The sequence below is a fragment of the Meleagris gallopavo genome, chromosome 30 (assembly GCF_000146605.3).
Source record: "Meleagris gallopavo isolate NT-WF06-2002-E0010 breed Aviagen turkey brand Nicholas breeding stock chromosome 30, Turkey_5.1, whole genome shotgun sequence".
Lineage (NCBI taxonomy): Eukaryota > Metazoa > Chordata > Aves > Galliformes > Phasianidae > Meleagris > Meleagris gallopavo.
In genome coordinates, this window is record NC_015040.2 from 1,164,166 (window position 1) to 1,176,612 (window position 12,447).

Genomic DNA, 12,447 nt, shown 5'->3' on the forward strand with positions numbered 1-12,447 from the left:
CGCATGTGGCAGGGGGTTGGAGATTCATCATCCTTGGGGTCCCTTCCAACCCCGACCATTCTGTGATTCTGTGAGCACCCGAAGAGGGCACTGTGTGCATGGGGAACCCACAGCACCGCTCTGCATCACTGCTCTGTGTGCCTCTCCTCCTCCCCAGGGTGTTCTGAGCTGGGTTTGCGAGGGCTGGAAGGGACCCCCTGGTTGCCCTCCCCGCTGCAAACGGGACACCCACCGCCCCATGGGGGCTCAGAGCCCCATCGGCTCACCCTGAGTGTCTCAGAGGGAACTGCAGTGCACACACACTGCGTGCTTTGCAGCTCTGCGTCAGCCCCTGCAGCAGGGAGGGCCATCCTGAGCACCTCTGCTGCAGTGCAGGGCGAGGGGAGGACAAAGCAGAGGCTGCAGCCTGGGGGGAACCCTCCCCATCCCCGAGCTGCTCAGGGCTGGAGCAAAAGGCTGCCACAGATCCACGTCACAGCAGGGAAAAGGACTTCAAAGCAGATGCACTTTATTGGTTTTATGTCTTTACTCCAACAGAGCTGCAGCAGGAGGGGGGAAACGGGGCAGGGAAGGGATGGAGGGTGTCAGAAATGGGTGGTGAATGAAAGCAGCCGGGTGTCACACAGCAGGGAGGAGGAGATGCTCGCGGGGTCCTGAGAGCCGCAGCCCCTCCTTTGGGTGTGCAGCCCTCCCTGCAAACCAGGGTGGGGGATTCCAGGGGGGCTTCCCTGGGGAGGATGGAAGCGGCAGCAGGGGAGCGTTGGGCACCGCGTGGGTGAGAGCAACCACTGCGACCTCAGGACTTCATAACGTGGTTGATCCAGGGCAGGTAGGGGTTGATGTGTGTGTAGAAGGACATGCGCTGCCGGTAGGGGTAGGAGTAGATCCCGTAGGCTCTGTTGTTGCACACGAGGGGACTCCCAGTATAGCTCTGTAAGAAGGGGAGGAGTGTGGAACAGCAAAGAACAGATGTGGGGATGGAGCTTTCAAAGGGCAGAACCCAGTTTGGGAGCAGCACAGCCAACTCAGAGCATCTCTCCGTGCCCTGCAGAACGCACCCAGCCCGGCTGGGGCACTGAGTGCAGCCCCCCCCCCGGGGGTCCCATCACACCAACCTCATCAGGAACCCCATTGCTGCTGCTGGTGGCACACAGGACGTGATCGGCGAGGCCGGGGTAGATGGTGAAGCAGTCCCGCTGTTTGCTGATGGTGACGTTGGCCTCACAGAGGGCAGCATTGGAGGCTCCGTTCCCCCACCCGGCGACGCTGCACGTCACCCCCCCGGGAAACCTCGAGTATGTAAAGGAGATGGGCCTCACGCGGTCATTCACGATGGCTTTGCTTTTCAGCTGGGTGGCAGAAAACGCAGAAAGGGGTGTTTTGCCTTTGGATGCAGTGTGACCAGGGCTGTCCCCCTCCCACCTCCCCAGCTCCACCACCGCAGCCCGTGGTACCTCCAGCAGGAGGATGTCGTGCCCCTCCTCGCGCCTCCTGTACTTCGGGTGGCAGTGGTACCTCTGCACCTCCAGCTCCTGCCAGCTTTCCTCTTCCCTCTGGATGTCGCTGGCTCCGAGGATGACGGTCAGAGGTCTGTGGCTGTGAGGTGGGGCACAGAGGTGTCATTAGCTGCGCAGTTAGAGGAGGGATGGCCTGGGGACGTGGATTGGGTTTGGTGGAAGCTGATAGGAGCGTGGATCGTTACTGCTGAGCCTGCCCAGAGCGGATTGCTGGGCTCGGTGTGGGTTATCTGCCTCCGGAGCTTCGGCTGAGCTCACAGGGTCCACCTGCAGCAGGGGCTGCCCTGGGGGAGCAGGGAACGCCGTGGGGTTGGGGCAGCCCCTTTCCATCAGGCTGTGGGATGTGGGCGCTTTGGTTCTGCTGGTTTTGCCCTCCGGACGTGCGGCACGGACACGGGACCGGAGCTCCAGCCCACCCCCAGCCCCTGCAGCCCACCCCCAGCTCCTGCAGCTCGCCCCATACTGCCCCACAACCTCACCCCACAGCCTCGTGCCAGCCCCACAACCCCTCTCCCTGCCCGTTCAGCCATGCAGAGCCCTCCCACCCCCACCTGGGAGTCATCACCTGGGTTGGGTGTCCCAGAACTCACCTGAAGCACTGCGCGGCCGTCATCACCCACCCGGGGGCCACCAGGAAGCCCCCGCAGAACCCACCATCCCTGCCCCGCAGATAAGCCATGTATGGCCTGGATTGAGCCAGAGCCCAGACGCCCCGGTCCAACCGGCTCCAGGAGTGACCTGCAAAGATGACAGGGTGGATGGGGACGTGGGGACGGGATGGGGATGTGGGGCACGGACCCCTCAGCCCTCCCCACGGCCTCTCTACCCACCAGCCGTGTCCAGAGGCCACGCCAGCAGCAGGATGGTCAGCAGGAGTCTCTGTGGGTGCTGCATGGCCTCGAGGATCCCCCAGGGGTGAGGCTGTGAGTGGGGTCTCTTCCTGCTCTCAGGAAGGATTTATACCCTGAGACGAGACTCCAGGAAACCACAGAGGTCGCACTTCATCTGATTAATCTCACTGCAAAGTGCAAACCTCAGCAATCCGAGAGGGGAATTCAGGCAGCTTTCGGCAACGGTCCACCTCCATTTGGGCTGGATTCGGGGTACCTGGGGCCCTCCTGGAGCCAAAGGCTGCATTGTCCCATTGCCTCTGAGCTGGAGGCTGTAGGGAGGGTGCCCACCCCATCACACTGCCCTCCTTTGCAGCTCCTGTTGTTGTTTTCGCAACTCTTTGCACCTCTTGATGTTATCACGAGCCTTGCAAAATCAAGATTTCTTTTACACGATGTACCACCTCCAAGAAGGCCGTGAGGACCCTCCTACTTCTTCTTGGTAGATGTGGTCGGAGCCCGAGGAGCAGCCCCCAAAACACCACGTAGGTTATGGCTGGCTGAGGGCAGGGAGCTGCACAGCAACACCACTGCTGGCACCACGAGGTCCCTGCTCTGCTGTGTGTGGAAAAAGACACCTTTCCATGTATTCTTTCCAGTTCGGGTGCTCAAACACGGATCAGGCTTCCTAGCAAGGCCCTCGGTGCCTCATGGCTGTTGACAATGCCCATAATAAATTACTTGAAGTTTTGGTTAGCCCTGAAGTGATCAGGAAGTTGGACTTGGTGATCCTCGTACTCCCCTTCCACCTGAATTACTCTGTTCTACTCTACTGGGCTCTACTGAACTCAACTCGATTCTGCTCTACTAGACTTGTCTCTACTGAGCTTGACAACACTGAACTTTACTCAAGTGGACTCTACTGGTCTTGACTCAACTCAGCTGGACTCCACTGGACTTGGCTCCAAATGATTGTTCCCCATTAAACAACACTTCACTGCACCTCCACCAGCTGGAACGTGAGGACTCAGAAGGATGCTGCCCATAGCCAGGGCTGCCTTTGTCCCCGGTTTGTGGGGAGGAGGGATGTGGGTTTGGGATGCTGCCCATCCGCTGGCCCTATAGGAGGGGTCATGCCCCAAACTGGCAGTTCCTTCCTTCGGTGATGATGAAATGGGTCTGATACTGCTGGGAAATGTGCCTTCCCTCCTGCCCCCAGAGCCCTTCTTGAGCAAAAAGCTGTCATTCTCGTGCAAAGACTGCTGCAGACAGAGCATCAAGGAAAAACCTGACGTGACAAAGTGACAGAGATTTGTCCCACACCCTACAGATAAGCAGTTGCAGCAGTTGCAGCCTTTTCACTTGCAGATGTACTGGTTGATAGGAGCTGTTACCAGAAGCCCAGAGCATGGATCCTTTTTGGTTTCTCCATGGTGCCTTGGCGGCATCACCTCCTCCAGGCAAGGGCAGGGAGAGCGTGGGCGCACACAGCCAGGGCTGGACCACAGCCTATTTCAGCCATCTCCTCCCTTTGGCAGATACGGCTGAGTGGAAGCCCAGGAAAGGCTCTGAGAACAGGGCAAGCATCCTGTTCCCTCAAATTGCTCACAGTTTCTGTACGTTCAAAACTTCACGCTGGATTTCCCCTCCACAAACCCTCGCATTCTCTCCTGGAACTTGCGTAAACATCTGGCGTCCTGCAGCAAGGAGTGCTGCTCTGCCCCGTCGCCTCTCCTGTCTTTAGTGCCCAGGTCCTTGCCCAGCCCTTTCAGTATGATGTTTTCAGAGCTCCTATCCGTGTCCCTACGCAGGACGTCAGAGAGATGGACACTGGAGGGCTGTTGGCATTCTGAAGGTGGTGGCTGGGATACGTACGTCGCTTCCCCTTTCCATCCAGGTCATAGAATCATTAAGGTTGGAAAAGACATCCAAGACCGCTGAGTCCATCCGTCAACCCATCCCCACCATGCCCACTGATAGATTCATAGAGTCGTTAAGGATGGAAAACAACTCTCAGATCCCCAGACCAACCCCAGCCCACCTCCACCATGCCCACTGACCATGTCCTAAGTGCCGCCTCTCCATGGTTCTTAATCACCTCCAGAGATGGTGATCCCACCACCCCCCTGAGCAGCCCTTGCCAATGCATCACCATTTTTTGGTGAATAAATTGTTCCTCGTATCCAACCTGCACCTCCCCTGGAACAACACGCAGCCATCGCCCCTCATCCTATTGCTGTTACCTGGGAAAAGAGGTGGGTCCTTCTCTGGACCTCAATGTCTTTGTCATTGCCATCCCACCATGGATAGGAGAAGCGTGGCTGACCCAACCCTCCCTTCTTCCCGGGACGAAGGATAAGAAAGAAGAAGGCAGAAATGCTGGGGAACGCAGCTCAGAATTTACTGGGGGTGTTTCAGGACCAAGCAGGGCAGGGATGTCCAAGAGAAAAGGGGCTCTGCAGTAGTGCCACTGCATTCTGGTGCCATATGGGAATTCTGCTGGGTAACAGCGTGGCACCAAAATGGGCCGGCGTGGGACAGCCATCAGCCTTGGAGCAAAGGGAGGGAGCCTATGGGCATCCATTGGGACACTTGGGTTTCCAGGGACAGAGAGGGGAATGGAGCCATCAGTGGGGGCAGGAAGGAACCCAGCAGGTCTCCAGGGCTGACGCTGCACCGTTAGGTCCTCATGATTTTCTTGATCCAGTGTAGGTAGTTGGCAATGCGAGCATAGACACCAGGAGGGTTGTTGTACCCGAAGGAAACAATACCCTGTGCTACTTTATTGCACACCAGTGGCCCTCCGGAATCACCCTGCAGACAGATGGGATCAGTGGTCGGAGCCTCGTCCTAACAGAGATGGGCTCACCTCTACCCAGAAGGAGTGGCCTTGCCCTTCTCAACGGGATTGACCTCACCTCTTCCCAGGGGCTTTTCCTCTACCCAACGGGATCACCTCTTCCCAGCAGGAATGGCTTCGTCTCTACACAATGCAACCACCTCTTCCCAGCAGAATGACTTTGCCTCTACCCAACAGGATCACCTCTTCCCAGCAGAATGGCTTTGCCTCTACCCAACAGGATCACCTCTTCCCAGCAGAATGGCTTTGCCATTCAAAGGATCACCTCTTCCCAACAGGAAGGGCATCACCTCCATCCTTTTCCCCAGGGCCAGACCTGCTCCTGCTGGCCATGCTCCACGGACCACCATCTCTCCTGGAAACCCCCTAGAAGTGTCCCCCCTATGGCCATACCTGGCTGGAGTCCTTCAGCTCGTGGAAGCTGCCAGCACACACCATGCCGTCGTCGAGGTGTGGGTAGAACAGAATGCACTTCCTGCGGCTGTAGATGGAGACTTTGGTTTCAAAGAGTCTGTCTGCTATCTCGTCCTCATCAATCAGGCCCCATCCTGCTATGGTGCACGAGGTGCCCGTGAGGAGGTAGCTGCTGGTTTTGGGCAGCGCAATGGTGCGGACGTATTTGTTGAGCTTGGCCTTCGCTGTCAGCTGGGAGAGAGGAGGGCTGTGAGCAGAGCGGGTGGAGGATAGAGGGGAAGGCTGGTGGGATTTGCACAGCACTGCAAATACGGCCCTTCTGAGGGTCTCACCCCACAGAAGTGGTGGTTGGCACAGGGCAAGGTGTGCAATGCCCTGTTTGGCCCCGCTGCCCCCAGCCCTTCTCTGCCCCTCGGGGCTGCCTTGCCTTGAGCAGCATGATGTCGTTGGCAAAGGTTTTGGGGTTGTACGCAGGGTGTGGGTGGTATCTGAGGACCCCTCGGACCTGCTGGCTCTGCTCTGGTTGGAAGATCTCGTGAGCCCCCAGGACGACGGTGATGTTCCTGACCGTGGCATAAAAAGGGGAGAAGAGAACCAGTCGGGTCTCATCCCCACCTCCCCACCCCTTCTGCAGAAAGGTGGGGAGAGCTGCTCCAAAACAACCCCATGATGGGGAGGAAGAGGAGGATGAAGCTCCCGTGTGCAGTACTTACCCCGACAAGCAGTGTGCGGCCGTCATCACCCAGTCGGAGGCCACCAGGAACCCCCCGCAGGCAGAACGCTCCAACTTCAGGTACGCCATGTAGGGGTGGGAGTGGGGCTCGGCCTCGTGGCCCCCAATGATCTGACCCCGCAGAGCACCTGCAAGACACAACGGGGTGAGCCCACGGGACGGAGCACAGAGCAGCAGCCCCGCGCAGCTCTCCTCTTACTGCCATCGGCCCGTGGGCAGGAGAGCAGCAGCAGCAGGGCCAGCAACAGTGGGCAATGGGGACGACGCATCTCCTCTCCCCGTTGGATGCTTAGAGCTCTGAGCCTCCCTCCCGCTGCCCAAGGGGCGTTTTTATAGCTTGGAGCATCTCTACCCTACAGCCAGGAAACCATGTGCGATGGGCTGATTGCTTTAATCAGAGCAGTGCAGCATCCCGCCGGGCTATCTGCATCTCTGCTGCTCACGTGCCCACATGCTCAGGGGCTGCAATCAGTGGAACAGCAGCGCAGCACTGCCTCGGGTCAGCAAATCTTTGTGCAGAGGGCACGGACCCCGTGCACAGCACACCTGTGTTCTCCCAGTCCTGGCTCGTGGGTGACTTTCCTCCTGCAGCCGAGCCTGGGGAGCTGCAGCCTCAGAGGGAGCTGTGCCACCCAGCCCTGCACTGTTAGAAGCTCTCCTTCCTGATCGCTCTTCCCAGCCCTTCATTTTCCCCTCCTGCCAGGCTGTCCCACTTCGCTGCACTGCTTTTTGCTCCCTGGGGTTTCCATCTACCAGAGCTTACGGAGCTGCACTCCATGCAGCTGCCATAAGGAACTGCTTTGAGGGGAAGGGAGAGAGGTCCCTTTGATTCTGTGATTGGTTCTGAGAAGTGCCTGCTCTGTTGTGGAGAGATTTCACATCGCTCATCACTGTCACCATCTCAGGGCCCCCCACTGGAAGGGGCACGAGGGGGGGTCAGCTGCTGGGAGAGGTCTCTGCCAGCACAGAGATAAGGAGTGGGCAGCAGTCACTGGGGACATCCTGCCATACATTCGTGGGCTTTGCTCCTTCCCATCCTTGGGTGCTTTGGCTCTCAGGGCGGCTTCGCCAGGTCACAGCCCTCCCAGCAGTGGTGGCTGAGCTCAGGGCAGGTTCTGTGAGCTTATCTGGGTTTGTAACTGCAGCTGGTAAGAGAGGAAAAACCCAACAGGTGGTGATCATGGAGCAATCAGCAGTGAGCAGCCTTAACAGCCCCTCTACGCCATGGAGGCATCACCCCTCGCCCTGCTATGGGATGCTGAAGTTCCTGATCCCATGCAACATTAAATTCCCAGTCCTGGTGTGGATGTTTTCCTACAGACCCCTCTGTGCCCGTTCCCAGGCTGCTTTCTGCCCCAAGCCCCCAGGGCTGTGCCCACCAGCCCCATTGCTGTCCCATGAGGGTTCTGCCACATGTGTGAGCCCCACATGGAACACCGCCTCTGTTCCTGAGCTTCCCGAGCGTGAAACGCCTCCTCAAAAGAAAACCAGAGCATGGATGAGGCTCAAAGCCTCCCCAAGGAGGATTTCTGGGAGGGGAGGCACTTCACACCGCTGTTTGTTTTCTATTTCACGTTTTTTTCCACAGACAAAACTGAACCTAAGTTGGGTGGATCTTTTCTTTCTTTTCCCTTCCCTCTTTGCTTTTTAAAGCCATTAATGTGGTCAGAAGGAGACGACAGTGAAACTTTCTCTTTCCTGTTCTTGTTTTTCCTGCAGAGGTTCAGTGAATTCTTTTTTTACAAGGACCCAGCTGCATCCCTGATGACCCTCTGAGTGCTGCAGACGTGCCGGTTCCTGGGCTCTGTGCATGGAGAGGTTCTTTTAGGGCTTTCTGCTGTGATGCTTCACTGGAAGGACCCCCACCTGCTGCAAGACAGCAGCACAAACCCATGCTCCAACCGCCAGCAGCAATCAAGTCATCTCTAAACCAGCACCACTCCACCCTTCCTGAGGCAGCAAAACACCTGCAGGACGGATGGGTGGAGGTGGCACAGTGGTGGGGTTGGCAGTGTCCACCTGCCTGCCAGAGCCTGCCCCACAGATTGTTGTGGGTGTGACCGGGGCTGGGGGCTGGATGGGACAAGGGCGGCGGTGACCGGGGGTCTGGGGTTTGTCCCCAGGGTCTGGATGATGGAGTGGGGCAGCTATGGGGCAGCTTTGAGCAAACTTTAGTCTTCATCTGCAGGAAAGAGATGAGAGATGCTGCAGGACGGTGTCCTTCTCCTCCCCCCTGAATTTCAGAGAACGGCTGAACTGAAATAGCAGAGAGAGGCATCAAGATAAAGCTGGTGTCTCTGCAGATCGCAGATGGGGAGATGGGGCAGAGAACAGGAACTCAGCCTGGAGGAGGGGGGCTGAGTGCCATGTGGGGAGGACACCATATGGGCTGTGTTAGTGCTGAGCAGCGGGGACCCATTGGGGTGACCCCAGTGTCCCTGGTCTCATCGGGCCGCAGAGCTCAGTGCCATCAGACGCCTCCTTCCCACTGCTGCTCGGATGCCATTCACTATTTGAGGAGCTGCTCCAGGCCCTAGCAGGGCATCCCTTCATCCCTTGACTTCATCTCCACCTGCTCCATCCTCTGCCTCCCACAGCTGACGTTTGCCGGTGGCTCAGACAAAGCCGAGCACTTGGAGGGGTTTGTGGGGCTCACATTGCCCCTTTGGGACTGAACTCTTTGCACCAAGGGCTGAGCACACCACGCTCTGCTTTCCCCATGCTTAGGGCTCATTCTTCCCGCTGATTTCCGCTCCTTCAATCTCAGGGCCACCCGCTGACCTTATCAGCACGAGCTCCGCTAACGGCGAAGCCGAACTGATGCCAATAGCTGAAAGGACCAACATGGAGCCTGGAGCCCTCTGCCTCCCATCAGAACCACTTCTGTTGCACACCATTTCCTGCAGGAGGAACATCTTTTGCATTTTCCATGCGCCCGTGCCGCGGTCCAGGAGAAATCCCCACATCCCACACCGGAGTGAGACGGCCCAGCTCTGCCCTGGGGATCTCTCCATGACTCAGGGTCAGCCTGCACCGAGAACGGGGTTCAGCTGTGATCCTGATGCTCTTTCTTTGCAATGTTTGGGTGGGTCCATCCTTGCAGAGATGTGGTTGACGATGTTGTAACTTCCCTTTTTCTTTTTTTTTTTTTCTTCACGTTGGTAGGTAGCAGCTTCACTGGTTTCACCCTCCTCATTACCTACTGCACTGGGCCTCCAACGAGCAGCTGTGGAGCAGTGCTGGCTGCTGTGCCTCATCCTGGCAGCACGAGCCATGCCAGGTGAGTCCAAAACTCAACAACTGGGGCTGGGAACGGCGTGGTGCAAGAATGCCCCTCCAGTTGGGCTTTGCAGATGTAGGGAATAGATGAGTGACCGACTTCAGCCCTGCAGTCGGGTTGGGGCTCTTGGCTCCAGGTCCCAGCACAGCTCCTTCAGCTGTGTGCCTCAGAATCCTGCACATGATGTAGGCAGTGGGAAAACCCTGACCTGTCTGCAGCAGGTGTCCGGGTGCAGGGTGCACACGGAGGGCTTGGAGCATCTGGATCCCAGCAGTGGGGTGCAGCTGAGCCCTGGCTGCAGAGCAGCAGGCGCCTGGATTGGTGCATTGGGGGCTGCATGTGGGGTTGTGTGGCTGGAGGTCCTCAGGAGGGTGAGAGCACAGAATTCCTCCTGGAGAAGGGTGGATCTGGGCACAGGTGTGCACAAGGCAGTGGGTGGAGGGCGCTCTGAGGGGTGAATGAATGCCATGAAAGCCCCAGCAGTTGCCGGGGCACGCATGCCAGCACTCAAACCAACAGATCCCACCCCACAATTTCTCCTTATTGAGAAATGACGACAGCTGCCAGAAACCATGCCAATCTTCTAGCTCACAACAGGAAACTTTATTAAACAACAGGAAGACCCTGCTCGAGCGTGGCCTTACAAAACACCTCACCCGCCCCTCCCCTTGTTCTCGCAGCACTCTGGGGCTGGCAGATGGGGCTCTGACTCCCACCTCCGCACTGGACTCAGCACTGCCTCCAGCCCTCAAACAGAGGCTTAGCTCTGCTCCAAACCTCACCTGAGCCCTCAGAGCTCAGAATACGGACGGCCCAGGGCCGAGCTGGATGCTGAATCGCTCCTTCTCCCTTTCTGCTCAATATCCCGAGCTCAGAATGGACCTCCTCGACAGGAAGGGCTCCTGCTTGCAGCTGGCTGCCATGCGGAATGTGAACATCATCCTGCAGCACTACAACTTCTCCGGCAAGCTGACCAACCGGCACTCCCGGGATGAGGGCATGGGCCTCGTCCGCACCATCTTCGTCATCATCAGCTGTGCCATCATCCTGGAGAACCTGCTGGTGCTGCTGGCCGTGCTGCGCTGCCTGCGGGCACGCCGCTGGGTCTACTCCTGCATCGCCAGCATCACCGTCAGCGACCTGCTGGCCGGCATCGCCTACCTCTCCAACCTCTGCCTCTCAGGCAAGAAGACCTTCCAGCTGTCCCCTCAGCTCTGGTTCCTGCGGGAGGGCATCCTCTTCATCGCTCTGGCTGCCTCCACCTTCAGCTTGCTGGTGACGGCCATCGAGAGGTACAGCGCCATGGTGCGGCCGATCGCTGAGAACGAGGCCAGCAAGACGCTGCGCCTGCGTGGCCTCATCGTGTTCTGCTGGCTGCTGGCCTTCGTCATCGGGCTGCTCCCACTGCTGGGATGGAACTGCCTCTGTGATTTCAGCTCCTGCTCCATTCTCCTGCCCCTCTACTCCAAGAACTACATCCTCTTCTCTGTGGTCATGTTCAGCATCATCCTGCTGGGCATCATCGGCCTCTACATCTCCATCTTCCAGCTGGTCCAGGCCAGCTCGAAGCAAACCACCTCTCGGCACAGCCGCAAGCGCTCGCTCCGTCTGCTCAAGACGGTGTTGATGATCCTGGGCGCCTTCATCATCTGCTGGAGCCCCCTCTTTGCCCTGATGCTCTTCGATGTGTTCTGTGAGACGCACTCCTGCAGGCTGCTGCACAGCCTGGACTGGACCTTGGCTCTGGCCATGCTCAACTCGGGCATAAACCCCATCATTTACTCACTGCGGAGCGTGGAGGTGCGCCGCGCCGTGTGCAGCCTGCTGTGCTGCTGCTGCGTCAGGATCGGGCTCTGCAAGCCTGGGAACTGCCTGGTCATCGCTGACATCAACTCGGGTTCATCCACCGAGAGCTCCCTGCGCTACCGGGAGAGCTTCCGCAGCCCCATAGCCCCGATCCCACGGCCCAGAGCACCTCTCTCCAGCAACTCCAGCATGATGAGCAATCTGCCCAGTCTCTGAGAGGCCAAAAGCGGCCCAGAGATCCCGCCAGGACCTCAGGGTGCTGGGTGCGGCCTGTCAGAACTGTGTCAGATGCTGTTCCACCCCCGCTACTGACTGTGGCCAGGCTTTGAGCAGGAGGTGGCATAGAAACGTGCTCCTGGAGGGCAGTGAGGGATACGGGCACAGGCTGGGATAGAAGCTCTGCTCAGATGGATGCTGTGCTGGGGTAGGAGTGGGTGCTGCTCCATGTGTGCACGTATACAGGTGCTCTGGTGAGGGCATTTAGCCCCACTGTGTCCCATGGCACAGAGATGACACTCCCCATTTGGACTTGTAGGGGTTATCAGCAGCAGCAGAGATGAGAACTGAGGGTTGCAGGAAGCTGTACTATCAGCAGCCACATCTGCACCCAGGGCTCAGCGCCGCAGCCCCGGCCTGCGGGACAAAGCAGCAGGAGGGCTGCCGAGGTGCTGCAAGACCCCGGGCAGGAGCGGGGCGCTGAGATACAGACACGGGAAGGGCGGTCCCAGGGGCGAGCAGAGCGCTGTGCCGTGAGAGCTGTGCAGGACAATGCTCCTGGAAAGGGGCCTTCTGCAGAGCGATGTAATGAAGGAGAACAGCATCCAACCACCCCCCATCGCCGCGCGGGAAGCCAAGGCCAGCCAGGCCCTGCGGAGAAGCTTAAAACCTTACAATAAAATCATCGGTCAGGAAGCCCGCGTTTGGTGCGGTTTTATTCCGTCTCGGGCGCGAGGCAGCTCGGATCCCGCAGCAGGAGGCCCAGTGCCGCCCCCTGCGGCAGGCGGGAG

General features: G+C 58.4%; 3 protein-coding genes across 7 annotated transcripts; 1 reads left to right on the forward strand and 2 right to left on the reverse strand.

Moving 5' to 3' along the window:
- Window positions 1–481: 481 nt before the first annotated feature.
- On the reverse strand, window positions 482–2,529 carry LOC104914657 (granzyme G-like). The gene is made up of 5 exons (XM_019610007.2): window positions 2,348–2,529; window positions 2,108–2,255; window positions 1,455–1,596; window positions 1,116–1,349; window positions 482–931 (listed from the first exon to the last, which is right to left on the reverse strand). Exons 1-5 carry the CDS (start codon window positions 2,409–2,411, stop codon window positions 797–799), a joined length of 723 nt encoding a protein of 240 aa, XP_019465552.1. The 5' UTR covers window positions 2,412–2,529; the 3' UTR covers window positions 482–796.
- Window positions 2,530–4,706: 2,177 nt separating this feature from the next.
- Window positions 4,707–12,441, reverse strand: LOC100541485 (mast cell protease 1A-like). Of its 3 annotated transcripts, none has more exons than XM_019610005.2 (5): window positions 6,554–6,681; window positions 6,335–6,482; window positions 6,127–6,184; window positions 5,601–5,852; window positions 4,707–5,161 (listed from the first exon to the last, which is right to left on the reverse strand). In XM_019610005.2, exons 1-5 carry the CDS (start codon window positions 6,621–6,623, stop codon window positions 5,027–5,029), a joined length of 663 nt encoding a protein of 220 aa, XP_019465550.1. In that variant the 5' UTR covers window positions 6,624–6,681; the 3' UTR covers window positions 4,707–5,026. The 3 variants fall into 3 exon arrangements, with proteins under 3 accessions (XP_019465550.1, XP_019465551.1, XP_010723125.1); XM_019610006.2 differs by lacking the exon at window positions 6,554–6,681 and adding an exon at window positions 12,332–12,441 and having other exon boundaries at window positions 4,708–5,161; window positions 6,049–6,184; XM_010724823.3 differs by having other exon boundaries at window positions 4,708–5,161; window positions 6,049–6,184; window positions 6,554–6,678.
- Window positions 9,499–12,338, forward strand: S1PR4 (sphingosine-1-phosphate receptor 4). Of its 3 annotated transcripts, none has more exons than XM_031557111.1 (2): window positions 9,499–9,634; window positions 10,222–12,338. In XM_031557111.1, the coding sequence occupies exon 2, from the start codon at window positions 10,463–10,465 to the stop codon at window positions 11,654–11,656; it is 1,194 nt and encodes a 397-aa protein (XP_031412971.1). In that variant the 5' UTR covers window positions 9,499–9,634; window positions 10,222–10,462; the 3' UTR covers window positions 11,657–12,338. The 3 variants fall into 3 exon arrangements, with proteins under 3 accessions (XP_031412971.1, XP_010723127.1, XP_003213223.2); XM_010724825.3 differs by having other exon boundaries at window positions 10,252–12,338; XM_003213175.4 differs by having other exon boundaries at window positions 10,315–12,338.
- Window positions 12,442–12,447: the final 6 nt, after the last annotated feature.